The 20,784-nt window shown below is 43.0% G+C and overlaps 3 protein-coding genes and 1 non-coding gene across 9 annotated transcripts in view; 1 reads left to right on the plus strand and 3 right to left on the minus strand.

The window, feature by feature from the left end:
* LOC129840376 (obscurin-like protein 1) overlaps window positions 1–5,588 on the plus strand; it is a 35,353-nt gene extending 29,765 nt beyond the window's left edge. The window contains exons 18-25 of the mRNA XM_055908202.1: window positions 756–1,022; window positions 1,691–1,957; window positions 2,705–2,817; window positions 2,990–3,146; window positions 3,437–3,598; window positions 3,759–3,863; window positions 4,057–4,323; window positions 4,531–5,588. Coding sequence (XP_055764177.1) covers window positions 756–1,022; window positions 1,691–1,957; window positions 2,705–2,817; window positions 2,990–3,146; window positions 3,437–3,598; window positions 3,759–3,863; window positions 4,057–4,323; window positions 4,531–4,808 — 1,616 coding nt within the window. The 3' untranslated portion in view covers window positions 4,809–5,588. The remainder of the gene's footprint in view (window positions 1–755; window positions 1,023–1,690; window positions 1,958–2,704; window positions 2,818–2,989; window positions 3,147–3,436; window positions 3,599–3,758; window positions 3,864–4,056; window positions 4,324–4,530) is intronic.
* On the minus strand, window positions 5,217–16,388 carry LOC129840377 (carboxy-terminal domain RNA polymerase II polypeptide A small phosphatase 1-like). The gene is made up of 7 exons (XM_055908203.1): window positions 16,017–16,388; window positions 12,821–12,966; window positions 10,662–10,763; window positions 10,094–10,150; window positions 9,436–9,528; window positions 8,671–8,856; window positions 5,217–8,289 (listed from the first exon to the last, which is right to left on the minus strand). The coding sequence occupies exons 1-7, from the start codon at window positions 16,078–16,080 to the stop codon at window positions 8,161–8,163; spliced, it is 777 nt and encodes a 258-aa protein (XP_055764178.1). The 5' UTR covers window positions 16,081–16,388; the 3' UTR covers window positions 5,217–8,160.
* Window positions 15,116–15,191, minus strand: trnaa-ugc (transfer RNA alanine (anticodon UGC)). Its single transcript has one exon. It is a non-coding gene; the product is annotated as a tRNA-Ala (tRNA).
* A 985-nt stretch (window positions 16,389–17,373) lies between the features above and the next one.
* LOC129840375 (striated muscle preferentially expressed protein kinase-like) overlaps window positions 17,374–20,784 on the minus strand; it is a 62,307-nt gene continuing 58,896 nt past the window's right edge. For 4 of the 6 annotated variants that reach the window (XM_055908201.1, XM_055908196.1, XM_055908197.1 and 1 more), the window contains 5 exons: window positions 20,535–20,774; window positions 20,161–20,384; window positions 19,937–20,012; window positions 19,680–19,829; window positions 17,374–19,024 (listed from right to left, as the gene is read on the minus strand). In XM_055908201.1, coding sequence (XP_055764176.1) covers window positions 18,796–19,024; window positions 19,680–19,829; window positions 19,937–20,012; window positions 20,161–20,384; window positions 20,535–20,774 — 919 coding nt within the window. In that variant the 3' untranslated portion in view covers window positions 17,374–18,795. Of the gene's footprint in view, window positions 19,025–19,679; window positions 19,858–19,936; window positions 20,013–20,160; window positions 20,385–20,534; window positions 20,775–20,784 lie in introns of those variants that run through there. The other 2 variants (XM_055908198.1, XM_055908200.1) reach the window with 2 other exon arrangements.

Genomic DNA, 20,784 nt, shown 5'->3' on the forward strand with positions numbered 1-20,784 from the left:
TGCACAAAGGCGGAGGTAGCAGTCCTGCTGCTGGGTTGTTGCCCTCCTACGGCCTCCTCCACATCTCCTGATGTACTGGCCTGTCTCCTGGTAGCGCCTCCATGCTCTGGACACTACGCTGACAGACACAGAAAACCTTCTTGCCACAGCTCGCATTGATGTGCCATCCTGGATGAGCTGCACTACCTGAGCCACTTGTGTGGGTTGTAGACTCCGTCTCATGCTACCACTAGAGTGAAAGCACCGCCAGCATTCAAAAGTGACCAAAACATCAGCCAGGAAGCATAGGAACTGAGAAGTGGTCTGCGGTCACCACCTGCAGAACCACTCCTTTATTGGGGGTGTCTTGCTAATTGCCTATAATTTCCACCTTTTGTCTATTCCATTTGCACAACAGCATGTGAAATTTATTGTCAATCAGTGTTGCTTCCTAAGTGGACAGTTTGATTTCACAGAAGTGTGATTGACTTGGAGTTACATTGTGTTGTTTAAGTGTTCCCTTTATTTTTTTGAGCAGTGTATATATGGCAAATACTTTCAAATACTTGAGATGCACTTGTTTAGCTTGACCTGAGTGTCAGATGGGAGCAGGCAACTCTCACAAGGTTGTTTCTGTAAATGAGAAAGTGTTCCCAGTCAACATACCTACATAAATAACTTAAACAAAGCCTAAGTAAGTGAATTACCATACAAATGTGTATTCTTAGTCAACCATCCCTTTAACAGTCATGTTTTGTCCTTCCGGTGTTATCCAGAAGCTCAGGTGACCTTCACTAAGAAGATGGAGGCGGTGATGGCCGAGGAGTACGGAGACGCTACCATGGAAACAGAGGTCAGTCTGGACACGGGCGAGGTCCAGTGGATGAGGCAGGGTGTGGTCATCCAGCCAGGACCCCGACACACCCTGGGCCAGAGCGGACGCAAACGCAGCCTGACCATCTGCAACCTCAACCTCTCTGACCGCGGAACCTACCGCTGTGAAACCCTACACGACCGCACGCAGGTCAAACTCAACGTGGAGCGTAAGACAATGTCCAAACACTATGTCATACTGATTGATAATGATAGGATTTCATCAGATACAGCCCTTAGCTGTGGTATATTGGTCATTTAAATTGACCAAAGTCTTCAATAATATTGGTAATTTACCACAAACCCCCGAGGTGCCTTATTTTTATTATAAACTGGTTACCAACGTAACTAAGCAGTAAAAATAAATGTTTTGTCATACCCATGGTATATGGTCTGATATACCACGGCTGTCAGCCAATTAGCATTCAGGACTCGAAACCACCCAGTTTATTATTATTGATATGAATAGGATTTCATCAGTTAGAGTAATGAACCAAAGTCTTCAACACTATGGCAGTGTCCTGTTATGCTTAGCTAATAAAACAACAGCTTGAGTCCTGGATTCTATTTGCAACTGAATTTACTGTGCCTTTATATATAGTAGCTGTCAACAACAGCTACAATGAATGTTGGCCAACACTATCATGTATGGTGCCGCCTGCCGTCAGGCACTAAAATAACAATGGGTAAAGCCCTGTGGGTGAGAGATGGATGAAATGTTGGTATATCATCTTACAATAATAGCCTATAGACTATAGGGGTGATGCTGTGGCAAAAATGTCTCCTGGCTTTCGGTGTGTTATATTTTAACCATCTGTCAATGTCTCTACCTCTACAGCCCGTAAGATCGCCATCCGTAAGGGTCTGGCGGAGACGGACACATTTGAGCGGGAGACGGCCTCCTTCGAGGTGGAGCTGTCTCACACTGGCGTGGAGGGCGTCTGGCAGAAGGACGGCATCCGGGTCAAACCCAGCAACCACTGGCGGGTGAGCTGCAACGAGCTGGTCCACGGCCTCACCCTGTCCAACCTTACCCTGGAGGACACGGGCACCATCGTCTTCTCTGCGGAGGGAGTCCGGACCTCTGCCAGGCTCACTGTCAAGGGTGAGGTATCATCATCATCATCAATAATCAATCAAAAATATTTATAAAGCCCTTTTAACATCAGCAGATGTCACAAAGTGCTTGTACAGAAACCAAACCTAAAACCCCAAACAATGCAGATATAGAAGCACGGTGACTAGGAAAAACTCCCTAGAAAGGTAGGAACCTAGGAAGAAACCTAGAGAGGAATCAGGCTCTGGCTGTGCCAGGTGGAGAGTATAAGAGTACATGGCCATTAAGGCCAGGTCGTTCTTCAAGATGTTCAAACGTTCATAGATGACCAGCAGGTGTAACAGTATAACTTTAGTACGTCCCCTCGCCCGGAACTCGGGCGCGAACCAGGGACCCTCTGCACACATCAACAACGGTCGCCCACGAAGCATCGTTACCCATCGCTCCACAAAGGACGGTCCACGGTTAGCGCGTACCCGCTAACTAGCTAGTCATTTCACATCCGTTACACAGGGTCAAATAATAATCGCAGTGGTTGTAATGTAGAGGGTGCAACAGTTCAGCACCTCAGGAGTAAATGTCAGTTGGCTTTTCATAGCCGATCATTCAGAGGCCGAGACAGCGTTTGTGGTACAGAGATAGAGAGGGAGGGAGAGGGTTGAGGGTCGAGAACATCATCATGAATATCTAGTTATTTAATACAGGGATATTTAACCTTGGAGAGCTGAGGCTGGATTGGATGTTATAGTATAGAACTTTTCTTAACATTTCTTCCATGTTGTTGTTCTTTCCCAGAGACTCCAGTGACTATCATGAAGAAGCTGATAGACATGAGACTGGAGCAGGGCTCTCCTGCCACATTGGAGTGTGAGCTGTCCAGACAGAACGTGGAGGTCAAGTGGCTGAAGGTAATAGATATACAACCAATAGACCTGCCATATTAGTGTCAGTAGTGTATTACCATGTTATGTAGAAAAGGCACAGACAGGAAGTAAACAGTTTGATCTCATTACATGTGTGTTGTCTGTCCCTGAGAATACGGTAATAATGTTGGTCCCCTGTCTTTCTTCTTGACTGTAGAATGGGACAGAGCTGAAGCCAGGGAAGACCCAGTACCGTATTTACTCCATTGGGAGGAAGAGGTTCTGTCAGCTGCTGCAGTGTAGCCTCTCTGATGCAGGCACCTACACCTGTGACGTAGGAGACGTCAATACATCCTGTAACCTGGAGGTCTATGGTAATATACTGTACACTCTCCTTATCAAATCACTGCAGAACGGTCTTCATTCCAAGTGCATGTAAAACATCTCAGTACGGTACTCTTCATTGACCTCTAGTGTTCAGTTATAGTGACAGGAAGGCTGAAACAGGCCAACACAGCCAACCTTGTACTGCGTGCTACTGCCACCTAGAGGTCATGGCTGCCTGACTAATGCTGTTCCATTGTTGGCACGGTTACATTTGCACACTGTTACTATGTACCAATGTTCCAATGTGTTGAACCAATCTTCCAATCTCCCTCCACAGAGGCTGAACTGGAGGTGCTACATGGGCTGGAGGACCTGTATGTCCAGGAGGACCAGAATGCTGTGTTCATGTGTGAGGTGTCCATGGAGGACGTGACCGGGGAGTGGTACAAGGATGGACACAAGATACGACCCACTAGCACCATCAAGATACGCACAGAGGGTTAGTGACACATCAGTCAATCAATCAGTTCATCCAGCAAACCGTTAAACTTCATGATTGCGGTGAATCATTTGTTCTTAATTGACATACCTGGTAAAGTAAAGGTCAAATAAATAATAGAATAAACATTGAAATTCCATGTCTTTGTTTCTTCCTGCAGGGACCAAACACTTCCTTCTCATGTGCAGCGTTAAAGCTGAGGATTCTGGGGAGATCCGCTTTGTGACCAAACAGACAGAATCAACAGCCTACCTAGAGGTGGAAGGTAGGGCTTTACCTACCGAGCTGCAGGTCTACCTCACCTATCTCTGTGTGATATTCCAGCTGATCTGACATCAGTTCTTATAAGCAGACAGAAACCCAAACCTCTGTTGTGGGTGACAGAACTCCCTGTGCATGATCTGACCTCAAACAGTTCTCTTCATTGAAATATCTGCACTTCTCATATTTTTTCACAGAGGCCCCCGTGTCTATCGTGAAGCCTCTCAGAGACCGCACGGCTCTGGAGAAGCACCGCGTGATTCTGGACTGCACCGTGTCCACGCCGCGCTGTGAACTCACATGGTACAGAGGCAAGGCAGAGCTGGTGTCTTCTGATAGGCTAGAGATCCAGAGTGACGGCTGCTACCATAAATTGACCATCCACGAGGCAACTGTAGAGGATGAGGGTACCTATAGTATAGAGGTTGGGGAGCATACCTCCACAGCCCAACTCCTGGTGGAAGGTGAGTGGATTGTGTTTTCTTGTAAAACAATATATCCGTATTGACATATTGTTGCTGTTTTTCGACATGTCCCTCTGTCACCTTATTCCTCTCAATCTCTCACCTTACCCTTTTCACATTTCTCTCTCTCCCTCATACACGTAGAATGATGTTCCTGTGGGAAAAGTGACCCATCTCTTTTAACCCTCCATCCCCTTGCCTCTCCAGCCCAGTCCCTGGTGATAGAGACAGAGCTGGAGGATGTGGCGGTGACAGCTCCTGACCAGGCCTGTTTCCAGTGTGAGGTGTCCGTGGCCATCAGCAGGCCCCCAGTCTGGACTCTGAACGGAGAGACCATCCAGTCCAGCCCTGATGTCCGCTTAGAGAACCACGGAACCGTCCACAAACTGAACCTGAAACAGACCAGACCAGACATGAGCGGGACGGTTACCTTCGCCATGGGAAAGGCCAAGAGCAGCGCCAAACTGAACGTGATGTGGAAGTAGAAGCAAGGGGGAGTGAATGGGAAATGTTGATTCTGTTATGATCAGGAATCAAATGTCTGAGACTGTTTTAGGGTTTGAAGGTACTATATTAGAATGCGGTCTATCTGATCTAAACTGCATGTAATGAGTGAGACAGAAAAGTGGAACGTGATGATGAAATGTGGTACTTAAGCCCCAAACAACTGTTTCAGGATCAGTTTTGATGTTTTACTCAATGGTTGGGGTTATGAGCAAAGCTGATCTTCAGTCAGTTGTAAAGGGCAGAAAGTAACCTTGGAGAGAAATGTTAAAAAGGGTGGATTCCAGTCAAGTCGGTATGCAACACTCTTGGGTGTCTGAAGGTGTTATAATGGTTTATAATGGTGGGTATGAATGCCTGTGTGGATGGATATAAAGAAATTGTACACATCTGTTACACATATTTATTTTGAAAATATATTGATTGGAAATTAACATTTTAATTCTATAATTAAGTAAAAAATATTTTTTTTGAAGATGTTATATTTTCCCTACTGTCATTAAATACTGACATCCATAGTTTGAATGAAGGGTTTTATCCAATAAAACTGTCAGACAATATCTTAGGATAGAGCTTACAAACATTGTTACTTTTGAATGTGCTTCGATGTCAAATCGTGGCTTTTTGTATTGCTGAGGATAGAGCGTCTGAACACACAAGCACCTGCACTGTTTATTTAATTATGTTGCATTTATGGAAGATATCATAATTAAACAGTTTAATACAATTTGGTATGATAAAAAGACTGTCCACAAACTACGTTACAGCTATTCAATCATAAGTCACATGAATAATCCATAATATATTAATTTCACTTTTGTTTGCTTTATTACAGTGCAAAACAAAATATACATATGTGTATAATATATGCATATATTATTTAATGTGTTTGAATACAGGAAGAAGAGGTACAGCAATAGGTCAAGGTCCCCATGGTGATAGAAAGCTCTCTTTTCCAAAGCACTGTGAATGACTAGGGAACAGCCCTGAAGCAGTTGAAAGGGACTGGGGATCTACGACAGTAAATATCCCTACTGAGTTTTTATGACAGAAATCATGCCTTGAGATATGCAAAAAAAAATTTTTTCAAATGTGTGTAAATCGTATCTAGATGTCACATTATCTAGATGGCTTGGGGTGGCTTGGATTTCAAACCAGGATTCGCCCAGTTCCTATTGTGTGTGTGTGTGTGTGTGTCTGTGTGTGAATCCATGAATGCATTGTTAGAGAGCCCACAACATTCTGGATTTGTACTACAGTGATTTCTGTTCGTCCTTTGGATAATACTAACAAAGGGCCAACCCACTTGCCAAAAGAAAAAGATAAATCAAATTAAAAAAATGTCTTGTCTTTTGTATCTAACTTGATTGACATAGGCACTTGGTGAGTGTTTTAAGTTGGAATGTGAAATTTAGTAAAACATGTTAAACATTAAAAATGCATTATTTCTTAATACTGATAGATTTATCATGTGTCTACTGATTATTTAAACTCTGAATCATCTTATTTCACAAGGTATTTTAGTAGGCCTTTAGTCAACTCCAACACAGTGGCTTTTCCCCATGCATTCATTAAACTGTATCAATCAATACGAATCACTCAATCCATTAAACTACTCTTCCTGTTCACTTCCTGATAGACCATCTCTTAGTTTTTACTTACAAATAACTATTATTGTACGGTTCCAAACCCAGGTAAGTAGCGATTAATATAGTCCTACCTTGTGTCAGAAGCTTAAAAACCAAACTACCCAAATCCTACAATCTGGTCTGAAGAAACATAGTATTTGCAGTCCTTTAAAAAGAGATCATCAAAAAGGGAAAGTATTCAAGTACTATTTCCAGTAAAAGGAGGGAGAAGTGTGCTTGTCAAAACCAGATGGCTAACACACACTGTCTCAACACCGTTCCTCCATGGTAAGGCTGGGCGTTACAGCCAAAATATATTTTTTGTCTAAATGTGTTTTATGATTAGTGCATGACGTAGAATGGCAACAAATAAATTCTTTGTGATTTTAAATGAGCTTTCTCCATTCTGATGGTTTTATACTCAACCAAACCAGGACAAAACTGACAGTGAACTAGTCCAATTTGTAGAACTTTTCATTTAATTTAGCACTGTATCAAAATTCTGTTATTGTAAAAATATATAGCGGTATGCAGATCCATACCGGTATTCACACTATAGTCGCCCAGCCCTCCTCCATGGATGTAGCGTTGCTACGGCAGCAAAGGGACGACCAACAGTTTGCCTGGACATAATCTAAATATGTTTTTCCAACACATATCCAGGTCCTCTTGCAGAATACCAATGGTTTTCCAGGCCACTGACTGGTACTGGTACTGTGTCCATGTGTCTGTCTGGGTTGAGGTCCATAGTCCACAGACAATGTAATCCAAAAAATCCTAAAAGATTATATTGTAATTTAAGGTGCAGTTCAGTCATCTGACTACTGTATTTATGAAAACGGGTCCATTAACCGTATAAATGTTATCTGGCACATTATCGCACATATTCCTATGGTTTTAATAAAAAAACGAATTAAACAAATACGATTAAGGGACATGGAACGTTTTGATAGCTGCAGTAACTGATAAATGTCATTCTCTATGATTCCATCCCCCTTAACAAGTACTGATGCTCATTCTGCTAGTCATTATGATACTAGCTGAGCGATGAAAGAAGTAAAACCACTTGACTTACACAAAGCCAATACTGTGCTTGTTATTTTTTTTTTAAATTGTCTCTTGGGGAATAAGTGAATAAAATAAAAAGCACATTAAAGTGTTAAAAGTAGTAAATATCCATTCATACAGCTATTATTTGCTTTTCCATACAGAGTTCTAGAAGTGTTCGGTCTTCCGGAAACTTATCGACTCCAACCCGGCGTTGTAGAACTGATTCTGATTGGATCCTGGGAGTTCTCTCCCATTACCTTCCTGCTACATGTTTTTTCTTCATTGTGAAGAACGCTGTAGATTCCCTCTACTTGACTGTCCTGTATGTTCCAATGACATTTGATGAAAGGCACTGTATAAAAACCTAACTCATTATAACCCACAACATCCATCTACACAAGCCCATCTGTGGTTGAGGGATGGTAGATTGTGTTCTGGAGGATCAAGTCCTCTGTTTCCCCAATAGAGGGCAGTACTAGCGTGGTTCTGAAGGGTTGAAGAAGAGGGGTGGGCTTGGAGGTGAAAGTCTTGTGGTTGATCTGGTGGACGGTAGGCTGAGGGGGTGTACGGTTGGTGTGAAGACGCTTTAAGGCCGCGGTTCTCGGTCTGTCCTGTAGATGGCGGTAGTAGAGAGGTAGGGTGACTGACAGCACTGCTAGCTGGAGTCCCTCTGTTGCCTGAGCACCGTGTAGACATCATCCACTTTACTGAGCCCTTCGAAGAAGGGGATTAGATCCAGGAGCTCGGTGTCGGCCATGTCATCGAACCACGACGCCACAGGCACCTGCAGCCACACACAGACGGGACAGAGTCAGACATGCATGTAGTTACAATGAGATAATTACAATGGCGAGGCACCAGAGTCGGTCATATAGCTAGTCACAACGAGAGCCAGGCTCTGGTTTCAATGAACTAGTGAGCTAGTTAGAATGCAGCTAGAGAGACAGCTGATGGCACTTTCCTTCAAGTGGTACGACGTCCTCCTTCTACATGGTCCTTCAGTCATATAATGGTATAGTTTATAAATGATTCATAAAAAAGGTTTGTAAAGAGGTTATAGATAGTCAGCCAACATCTGCCATCTTTTTTTTTTAAGTAATGGATGATGAAAGAGGAGGAGGAACAGAAAGAGGGGGCCAAGGAGGAGGAGGAGATTGGTTCTTACAGCGTTGTCTGGGTGAAAGACGTAGGAGGCTGGGGAGTTGTCTATGATGATGACCTTGTTCAGGTCCCTGCCCAGACGACTCAGGTCCTTCACGTAGTTCCCCCGGTGGAACACACACGACTCACGGAATAGACGACCGCGGAACGCACCCCACTTATCCAGCAGGTCTGACACTGGGTCCGCATACTGGAGGAACACACATAGGGGTCTCCGTATCAGGTGAGGAAAACAAGTGACATTTGTGATTTCCTGTCTTTTGCAGCTTTTGACCAGCCTTAAAAAGGTCCAATGCAGCTGTTTATCTCAATATAAAATAATTTCTGGGTAACAATTAAAGTACCTCACTGTGATTGCTTTCAATTAAAATGGTCAAAAAGAAACAAATAGCTTCTTAGAAAAGAGCAATTTCTCTAGCAAGAATTTTGCTAGGAATGTTTGGAAGTGGTCTGAGTGTGGAGGGGAAACTGAATTTTCCCCTGAGGTTTGGAACTCTTTCTTATTGCTCTATTAACTCATTTACTCCCAGGTGATGTCACCAGGCAGGCCAAAACTCCATCCCACCAAAACAGGCTGAAATTTAAGGCAGTCTTTTCAAAACAGCTCGTACACGAAAAGGGCATTATCATTTTCACACTACTATTCCAACCACAGCGTGGAAATATAAAACACAGAAATATCACATTTTTGACAGCAATGGACCTTTTTAAACAAACTTGTTTTGATTGCATTGAGTCATTTGCTGGTTTAACATGGTGTTGTCCTCACCTTAGCCAGGCTAGCTGTGAACAGAATACATTCAAACAGCTCTCCCATCCTCTTCAGGAACTCATCCACGTGAGGTCGCTTCAACACATATACCTGGATGGATACATTGTATGTTAAGTTTAAGGTTTAAACAAATAACCAAATACATTATCTTTCCACTTCTCGTCTTTAACAAAATGAAAAAGATCCCCCACACTCAGATGCATTGAGCCGTCTTTCACTTCTTCTTTCCGTAGTGGTCTGCTGCCGAGGGTCATGGTCCTGAACCAAGTCATGCAGAATAGGCTTTACCTTTCTGAACAAACCTATCCTGGATTACTTGAATCAGGCCCAGGCCCAAGATACACTGTTGGCTCCAACTTCAGAACATTGTAGGTGGTGACAGTCTCTCACTGTGACTCCAACGTTCCTTACGTGGTAGAAAACCCAAGGCCTCAGATGCCATTCTAACCCAGCCCTGGGGAAAGTGGCTACTGACTGGGCAGTTGGTAACATACAGATATACAGTATTGTAGAGAACCATAATATACCTTGACAATACTGAAGGATTTTACATGGAAAGGTAGAGGCTGATGGCATTGGTTTGTAAAAATGTATTTCAATGAAGTGCATTGTCTGTGATAGTTAAGCTCTTCACCATGCGCAGTGATAGGCTCACCTGATGAACAGTTCCATCGATCTCTACGGGAATGATAAAATCAGCATTGTTCACCGGCTGTGGGAACAATAAAGATACATTATTTTGAACAAAAACACTTGAAAGACATCCTAAACACCAGAAACGCAGTATACATGAGAGACACCATGTGTATTTAGAATAAAAAAACAGATTGTCATTGTTGCCACTTTCACACATCCAGACTGAGATGTCATTGTGACTGCCAACAATAATACTGTGGAGAAACCAATCTCTTTCCTCGCTCTCAGAGTGTTTCTCATTACTATTGGACATTACTGCCTGGTGATGTCATGCTTTCACAAGAGGGGAAAAATCTCTCTCCATAAAAAGAAAACAGGAGATGCAAAAAGGCACACAAAAACATGTGTCCATTGCATTTGCGAGAATTCGACATTTTCTTAAGAAAAGCTAAACCCAATATTAAATGGTACAGCAATTGTATCAAAGTTAACCAATAGCTTTAGAGCTCATGGTTGATGGGAAAATGCATCTGTGCCTATATAATATTACTAGTGTAAATGGTGAGGCAGTATGTTCCTGGTCTTACCTTGAATGAGCTGTGGACCAGTGTTTCATCCAGGTCTATGACAACACAGATCTTCCCTGCGTCTTTTGACTTGGCCTGAGGCAGCAGCGGTCTGACTTGGACCTGAACCACACACCCAATTAGCGTACACAAACCACAAACTAACATTTGTCATGGTACATGTAAAATACAAACTACACTGTGACATAGACCTAAAAAACCTCCAACATCAAGTCACGTCCTAGTTGGTAACATTTACTATGACATCATAAAAACACACAAACAGCATTTACCTGGACCTACACAAACACTGCAAATATAAACGAGACCAGAGCATTCACCTGGACCGACACGAACACTGCATATACAAAATAGACCAGATCATTTACCTGGACCGACGCAAACACTGCATATACAGTGGGGAGAACAAGTATTTGATACACTGCCGATTTTGCAGGTGTTCCTACTTACAAAGCATGTAGAGGTCTGTAATTTTTTATCATAGGTACACTTCAACTGTGAGAGACGGAATCTAAAACAAAAATCCAGAAAATCACATTGTATGATTTTTAAGTAATTCATTTGCATTTTATTGCATGACGTAAGTATTTGATACATCAGAAAAGCAGAACTTAATATTTGGTACAGAAACCTTTGTTTGCAATTACAGAGATCATACGTTTCCTGTAGTTCTTGACCAGGTTTGCACACACTGCAACAGGGATTTTGGCCCACTCCTCCATACAGACCTTCTCCAGATCCTTCAGGTTTCGGGGCTGTCGCTGGGCAATACGGACTTTCGGCTCCCTCCAAAGATTTTCTATTGGGTTCAGGTCTGGAGACTGGCTAGGCCACTCCAGGACCTTGAGATGCTTCTTACGGAGCCACTCCTTAGTTGCCCTGGCTGTGTGTTTCCGGTCGTTGTCATGCTGGAAGACCCAGCCACGACCCATCTTCAATGCTCTTACTGAGGGAAGGAGGTTGTAGGCCAAGATCTCGCGATACATGGCCCCATCCATCCTCCCCTTAATACGGTGGAGTCATCCTGTCCCCTTTGCAGAAAAGCATCCCCAAAGAATGATGTTTCCACCTCCATGCTTCACGGTTGGGATGGTGTTTTTGGGGTTGTACTCATCCTTCTTCCTCCAAACACAGCAAGTGGAGTTTAGACCAAAAAGCTCTATTTTAGTCTCATCAGACCACATGACCTTCTCCCATTCCTCCTTTGGATCATCCAGATGGTCATTGAGAAACTTCAGATGGGCCTGGACATGCGCTGGCTTGAGCAGGGGGACCTTGCGTGCGCTGCAGGATTTTAATCCATTACGGCGTAGTGTGTTACTAATGGTTTTCTTTGAGACTGTGGTCCCAGCTCTCTTCAGGTCATTGACCAGATCCTGCCGTGTAGTTCTGGGCTGATCCCTCACCTTCCTCATGATCATTGATGCCCCACGAGGTGAGATCTTGCATGGAGCTTGAACTTCTTCCATTTTCTAATAATTGCGCCAAGAGTTGTTGCCTTCTCACCAAGCTGCTTGCCTATTGTCCTGTAGCCCATCCCAGCCTTGTGCAGGTCTACAATTTTATCCCTGATGTCCTTACACTGCTCTCTGGTCTTGGCCATTGTGGAGAGGTTGGAGTCTGTTTGATTGAGTGTGTGGACAGGTGTCTTTTATACAGGTAACGAGTTCAAACAGGTGCAGTTAATACAGGTAATGAGTGGAGAACAGGAGGGCTTCTTAAAGAAAAACTAACAGGTCTGAGAGCCGGAATTCTTACTGGTTGGTAGGTGGTCAAATACTTACGTCATGCAATAAAATGCAAATTAATTACTTAAAAAATCATACAATGTGATTTTCTGGATTTTTGTTTTAGATTCCGTCTCTCACAGTTGAAGTGTACCTATGATAAAAATGACAGACCTCTACATGCTTTGTAGTAGGAAAACCTGCAAAATCGTCAGTGTATCAATTACTTGTTCTCCCCACTGTATAAACTAGACCACAGCATTTACCTGGACCTATGCAAACACTGCATATACAAAATAGAACAGATCATTTACCTGGACCGACGCAAACACTGCATATACAAACTAGACCACAGCATTTACCTGGACCTACGCAAACCATAGACATATTCTAAAACATTCCTGGACCATTAAAGAGAGCAGTGGTACATACCTTGGAGACAGTCCCGTTCTCCTCCACCAGTAGCGGGGCGTTGTTGTTGACCGGAGGGGGCTCCGCCTGGTCATGACATAGGCAGCAGAAGAGGCTGTGGAACAGGCCTCGACTCCTGGGCTTCTTAGACGACGAGGGTGGGGGACCTGGAAGAAAAGAATGGGTCCATCCGTCAGTCACACAGTCTTCCCGTATCTATTTACTCTCACTTCTCCCTGATGTGGTTTATTCACCGAGTCTTAACTTGAGACACATGTACATGCTGTAGTTTGAACTCTTGCGTAACTTGTGGGGTGATGTCGATTGAACATATGCGTGGAAATTCCTGTAGCCCGAGTTGGGATTTGTCCCAATGCGAACAACCTATTTCTGCAGATATACTGTATGCCCAAAGCATAATACATGTGACGTAATGGTTATTTTTCAGGTTCATTCCAGCAGAATTTATGTAATGTATAGCATTAGTCTTTGACCTCATGTCACTTCAACCTGATGCTATTTCCCCAATGGTTGGAATGAAAAACATTTAACAGATAAAACAGACTTTACTTGGTTATTAGTTATAAGAGGAATGTCCTTGAGGCGAGAGATGATTGTGCAGCTTTAATATTTCCATGAGGAATATGTAAACTTAGCTAAGAAAGTCATGAGAGGAGCATGTCACTTCAAATCAGTGACAGTTTGAGTAGCCACTTAGATGTAATGATTTAACTCAATTTATTATAATGCCGAATCTCTATTTCTAAGCGTTGCCTGACTATGACTGCCAGTCTTGGAATAAAACATTTTCTTAAGACTAAACTGACTTCACTTTTTTGTAGACTTTTTGTTTAATATAATAAAGCTTGTGAGTTCCACTCCTCACTCTCTGCAAACTGCTGCCCAATCAGAAAAGGGACAAATGGTTTCCTTAAGCTCTCCTCCCTTTCATTCTCTTTATTCCCTGTCTTTCTCTCACTCGCAACGTGACCGTGTTACAAACTCTTTCACTGTTCCCCCTTTCTTTCTCTCCCTCTCTGGCCCGTTCCAGACCTGTGACCCTCCTCTGCCCACTGCCACGTCCAGGCCAAACCAAAACAGGAAGGGGAAATGCGGGGGCAAATCAGAGGGGGAAACAGATCGTGTCAGCCCACCACCACTGACGCAGCAGGATCAGATGTCACACAACAAGGCAGGTTACAGAGAGCAGACAGCGGCCTGGGAATAGGGCCTCAGCAGGGATACGTCTAATCCATTCCCTCTCCTTTAAAGCTACAATATGTAACTTTTTGGGCGACCTGAACAAATTCACATATAAATGTGTGTTATAAATCTGTCATTCTCATTGAAAGCAGGTTGAAGAAGCAGTAGATCTGTTCTATGTACACTATTTCTATGCTTCCCATTCTTAAGTTTTGTTTTTACTATTGGTTTTGTACACCAGCTTCAAACAGCTGAAAATACAATGTTTTTGCTTATGGAAAATATTTCACAGCGGTTTAGATGGTACAATGATTCGCTACACTATGCTTGCTTGTTTTGTCACAAACTGAAATTAGACAAACTATTAGAATTTTGGCAACCAGGAAATAGTCGAGCGATTTCTGCATAGTGTATCTTCAAGAGAGGGGCCCAATTCCAAACCAGGCCCTCCCTAGGCCCTAGATCCGGGTTGAGTCTGCTGCCTAACAGATATGAAAGGATTGAAAGATCAACCAGAGCTTTCAGGAGCTCTTATTGTATCACAGATACTTTAGATACTGCCTACCTATCAAATCCTTTCACATCTGATAAACAAGGAGTCTCTGGGTTGGTTAGTGACCAGTAACGCAGGTTGCCCATTGGCCCTGGTCAGCTAGAGACAGGAAGTTACAGCGTTAAACAGGAAGTCCGTCAAAGTCATGGGCTTTCACTCCATTTGTGTCTCCTGGACATGGCTTTCACACAGTGCTTCCCTTAGGATTTATTTCAGCCATGGTGGCAAGGTACGGGGTACATTGCTACTGGCGTTAGTGCAATGACATGCTAGCTGTTCCAATAGAATTCCAGTCATTGAGCCAACGACTATCCATTTAAAAAGTGTCTATGAATATAGGGAAACACTGCAACATATACCTTTCTCTGAGAATAACTGTATAGTAATGTGTTATCAAAACAAATAGAGGAGCTACTCATACCAGGAAGTAAAACTACAGTCTACCTGGTACGATTACATCACAAACACTAAATTTACATTTACATTTACATTTAAGTCATTTAGCAGACGCTCTTATCCAGAGCGACTTACAAGTACATACATTCATACTTTTTTTGTACTGGTCCCCCGTGGGAATCGAACCCACAACCCTGGCGTTGCAAGCGCCATGCTCTACCAACTGAGCCACACGGGACCTAATACAATCCCTACTTGGTGCCACCTCACACCTTGCTTGACACATTATCTCCAGACTTCTCTGAGGTTTATCACTGAGACACAGCTACCACTCCGACAACGTTGTGACCAATTTGTGGACAACAAACCAAGATGGCATTTCTCATATAGCCTATGGCTGTAGTTTAACTCTGCCATCCATCGAGTTTTGTGTTGCCAATGAGAAAGTACAAGGTGCGTGGGCAGGCCTTAATCTCTGTTTGAATGGGTCATTATAATGTAGATACTAGGGCTGGCTATTGAAGCTGTACAGTCCTCTTGTGGTAACTACTGATTGCATAACAGCGGGAAAATCTTTTCAAGAACGCCCCACCCATAAAACATGTTGACCAGTCTTCTAGAACAATGGTTAATGTAAACAAAACACACGTTTATAAATGCATCAGTCTGTAGCCTAGTACACAGATGCGTTTTAAATGTTGAAACTCTCAACAAGTTATTTCAGAAGTGTTCGCTTTTTTAGGAGGTCTATGACAGACAGCAACTGCAGCCTCGTCAATTAATTGTAACTAGATTACGCGATTTGATTGAGTGGGCTCGTCCGTCCTCACTGCACGTAACCTTGCCTGTCAAAAAGTTGCCATTTGAAGCTTAGTTGTTGCCATTCATTGTGGTCACACAATGGTAGTAGACGATTGCAGATTTGATACAGTTTCGTTTCGTAAACACTGTCCTCGTCGTTGAAAACACCCAATGGACGACGAACTAGGCTAGCTAACTGTGAAAAGTTTTGAGTGTGGTGCAAAACAACTGACGTGCATCTTGAGAACTTTCTCCAAAACTTACCCTTCTCTCTATTCGCCTCTTCATCTCGACTAACTTGCGTGATTATTGAGGACTGGTGGTCCATTACACCAGACTTGATCCACAATAGAAACTAAAAACTTTGTTCCGTTTTAGATTGTTCGCTGACTAGGAACATTAAATTATAAATGCGCACAAAGTTACATAACCGCAAACAGTATTTAAATACATTACGCATCCAAACGATTACATTTCTCGGCTAGTCAATGACGTACCAGACCGGTATAAAATCTACAAATAAAAGTTATATACATTTAAAAGGGAGTTGGTAACTTTGTTTCAACATGGAGTTCAACTCCGCTCTGAATTTGAAGATACAAACATGGAACTCGGCGGTTTCAAGGCTTCCCATTCCTTTTAAAGTGGCACACAAATATATGATTGTGCACCGACAGTGGCAGTCTACTTTTGCAAGAGTACTCGACAGACTACGACGGTCCCTTGAACCATAAATTATAGGCCTATTGTAATTCTGCGTTCATAGCATCTTGTAATTTCGTAAATATCAGGATATGACTGGGAAAATCTAATTGAACGCACCTCCAACTGGTATTACTAGTGGGAAACTCGTCTATCATCCCTGTGCTCCGAGTTTCCCACTTGCACCTCTCTGACCTAGTTTGTCAACAAAAAAGACAGCAAGCATGGCAGCATCTTCAGTAATTGTTATTTATGGTAAGAACAAAATACAAATTGTTAATACAAAATTGATTCTGTTCATCTATTATAGTATAAAAAGTGAAAGCAGCTCTGGCATACTTTTATGTCATACAAGTATTTACGACTTCACAACTGGTAATTACCACCTTCCCACTTGCTTATGAACGCATCATAAGTAACAAGGAAACAAAGATACATTTTCAAAATGGAACTTGAAACCTTTTAACGACAGAGAAGCTGTCCACAAGCTGTTAACAGGTTGAAAGCACTACGCTGCATTCTACTGCTACCTCGACAACAATCCTCTTCGCTGACTTGGGGACTTTTATGTTCGTCATAGCCTTCACTTTTAATTACCTTTGTAGCTTGATTGACAGAAAGTATTTAATATTTCATGCAAAATAAATGTAATATTATATTCTCCTCTCTCGAACAATTGAAATTATATTCGCACTGCGAATGTTTACAATTTACAGAACTACAGTGCATCAGTTGCTTTGCGTAGCCTACTGTACTCTAGAACTTTTTATATTCTCAAAGGAACGCCCAGTTAGGGAACCCTTGAAACTGACTGACGAGGGGAAAAGAATAGGGAGTGTCGTTCAAGTGCAAGCACTGTCGGAACAACCGCTTTAGTTCAAGAGGAGTCCAATTTAAAGGGAAGAATAATGAGAATGTGTGTTTTGTAATTGTATCAATAGTTTATTACAGACTATTTCATAAAAACATTTGAAACCATTTCCACATGATAAACACTGCAAATTAAAACAATTACAAATATTCAACCATACAAATTCATACAAAAAGAAATACTGTATGTAATGATGAAAAGTAATACATAGGTGTCTCTGTACCAAAAAGGACTTTCTGTATATTTTTTCTTCATGGCACCTATGTCCATTTTGTACAGTAGGCCTAATGGTAGACAAAAGTGTCCCAAAATTGTATGATATGAATAGTTCAATAAATTAACAGAACACATATTGGGCATCATCTGTAAGTAAGCCATTTACATGGACAACACATTTACATTATAAAGATTATAAATTGACCCATTTTAGGCAAAATTGACTCACTAACTGACTGCTGGTCAAGCTAAGAGCAACCTGTCCAATCAACAGAACATACTGTAGAATTCTAGTCCAGCCATTGGCGCAGTGATGACATTGATGAGGTGTGAGAAATCCAATAGAAGACTATAGAATCTACATAATCAAAGTCTGGCCGTTTTCATCAATGAAGTTGCACTATTGTTCAACTTGAGCATCAACCACAGGACATCTGGTTGCGCCACTGAATACTAAGATACTCTACTATATTCACAGGTTTATTATCTGTATCTATGAACAGTATAATCACAATGGTGAGCAACATTTTTGCACTGTTTTCATTGTATTTAGAAAATCACCCAAAAGAAGAAAAAAAGCACACATGCAAATAAATTAACATGAAAAAGGTAAACAGGTCACATACAATTTCATGAACAAAAACGTTTTTATTTTTGGTTTTGCGTTTTTGAAATGTGTAAATAAATGCAACATAAATTAGCAGCATAAATGATGGTACGTTCACATAATCACCACCAAATATCAGGATGCAGAAATAAGGCTGTGCTCTAAAATCAAACTGACAAAATTGTGTGTTCCAGGTTAATCAGATTGAACGAATTTTCCAAACCAAATGTCCTGTTTTATATATTTAAAAGTTCTACACGCATTGCGATCGCAAGCTCGGAGTAGTACTATCAGACAGTAGACCTGAAACAGAAACAAATCATGCCAGGTCCAAAAACAAACGATAACTCAATATTTTGAAACCGTGGTGTCCAACAATCCAACAACTGGATGAAAATCTCAGTTGATGAACAGTCCAAGATTCATTCTGTTAGGTCTCAGTAGAATAAGACTCCATGCAGTCTGTGGGCTGGTGCAATGCTCATGGCTCTAGTCTCCACTCCCATAACTTACTCAGGCACGGCCTCACTCTGTGGGGGATGAGGACTCAGTCCTCCCTCTATCATGGAGCCCACTGTTGTGCACCACACATCCTCCATACCTACACCCTCTGGTGGCTAGTTAACACTGACATAAGTCATATGCCTTCACTTAGGTAGGTTTGGTGTGGTCGATGTGGTTGAAGAAGCTGAGCTGGAGTAGGAGCGTAGGAGGACCCTGTGTTTGGTGGCGACCTCGGTGCGACGTCGATGGTGCTCCCCCAGGAACTCCTTCAGCTTGGTGGTGGTGAAGGTGAGCGTCTGTCTCCTCAGCTTCATCAGGTACGAGTCCTGCAGCCATGCGTGGGTGAAACAGTCCTTGGTGCTCGGACGGGCCCTGCTTGCAATAAAACACATTGTCCAATCAGGGATCAGAACACAGGAGTCCTGTACTGATCTAGGATCATGACCCCACTTTTTAAAACTTTTTTCTTTTAGTTTTATGCCTTTTTCGTGGTATCCAATTTGTAGTTAGGCTTGTCTCATCGCTGCAACTCCCGTACGGACTAGGGGGAGGCGAAGGTCGAGAACCATGTGTCCTCTGAAACACAACCCAGCCAAGCCGTACTGCTTCTTGACACAATGCCCGCTTAACCCGGAAGCCAGCCGCACCAATGTGTCGGAGGAAACAACAGTACACTTGGCAAACGTGTCAGCGTGAATTGCGCCCACCCCGCCACAGGAGTCACTAGAGCGTGATGGGACAAGAACATCCCTGCCGGCCAAACCCTCCCCTAACCCTGACTACGCTGGGCGAATTGTACTCCACCCCATGGGTCTCCCGGTCGCGGCCGGCTGCAACAGAGCCTGGACTCGAACCAGGATATCTAGTGGAAGTGGCCTTAGACCACTGCGCCACTCGGGAGGCTATGACCCCACTTTCCATGTAATCTTTTTCATTATGATCTAAAAGGCTAAAATGATCCTGATCATCACTCCACTCCTGGTTTGTTAAATAAGATAATGATGTAGCTACTCTTTGAAGCACTCACCAGGCAAAACTACTCAGCATCTTCTTGAGGAACATCGAGGCACTTTGGGAGACGTTGGGGTAGAGCTTGGTCGGGTCAAATTTGGCAATCTGGATTTTGGTCTCAGTCAGGTGTGGGTCTTTGTCCTGAAAGGGCAGCCTACCGCTAAGCCTGAACAAAAGTGTCATAGACGAGAGTTCTGAGAGAAAAAAAGAAATCGCACAACTTCATAGACTTATGACAATAGTGACTATGAAATGAGTAAGTTGTATATTTACATGACGTAGGTTAGAACCCCCAGGCTCCAGATGTCAGCTGGAGGGCCGACCACATCACCTTTCACCATCTCCGGAGCTTTTCACACCAGCATAGAAGGAGCAGAGAGAGAGTTCAGAGGAAAGTAGTGATCAAGGTGATGATAACAGCTTATTACCCTAGAAGTACCTGCAGTGTACCAGTTCCAGATACCAGTTGTAAATTCAATAAAGTGTTACCAACTCACACATATACTCCAGTGTGCCCAGGCCGCTGTTGTATTGTTTGAGGGAGAGAGGGTTGAAGTTCTGCGCGCTGCCAAAGTCTACGATCTTGATGACATTGAGGTTGGTGACCATGACGTTGTCAGGCTTGATGTCTAGATGGAGGATGCGTCTGTTGTGGAGGTACTCCAAACCCTGAAGGAGCTGAACCAGGTAACACACCACGTCATCCTCCGAGTAACGGAACCTTAGCAGGAAAATAGATTTATTCCACGGATATGTTGTAGAGCACAGCTGAGAGCAGTGTGCAAGTCTGTATGTGTGTGTGTGTGTGTGTGTGTGTGTGTGTGTGTACGTGTGTGTATGTGTGTGTGTGTGAGCATCATGCTCCACACACCTGTCTATAAGGCTGTGGAGCAGCTCCTTGCCAGTGCAGTACTCAGCCACCAGTACCAGGTAACGTGGGGTGACGTAGGCCTCGTGGAGGGTCATGACCTTGTCGTTGTGGAGAGACTTGAGGATCTCATACTCCTGCAGGATGGACTTCTTAGTCTCCTGGTCGTACGGAACGATCTTAGCCATGAAGACGTGTCCTGTGGCGTTCTCTCGACACTCCCGGACCACACCGAACCGCCCTCTGGCCAGAC

The sequence above is a fragment of the Salvelinus fontinalis genome, chromosome 41, assembly GCF_029448725.1.
Source record: "Salvelinus fontinalis isolate EN_2023a chromosome 41, ASM2944872v1, whole genome shotgun sequence".
NCBI classification, from domain to species: Eukaryota; Metazoa; Chordata; class Actinopteri; order Salmoniformes; family Salmonidae; genus Salvelinus; species Salvelinus fontinalis.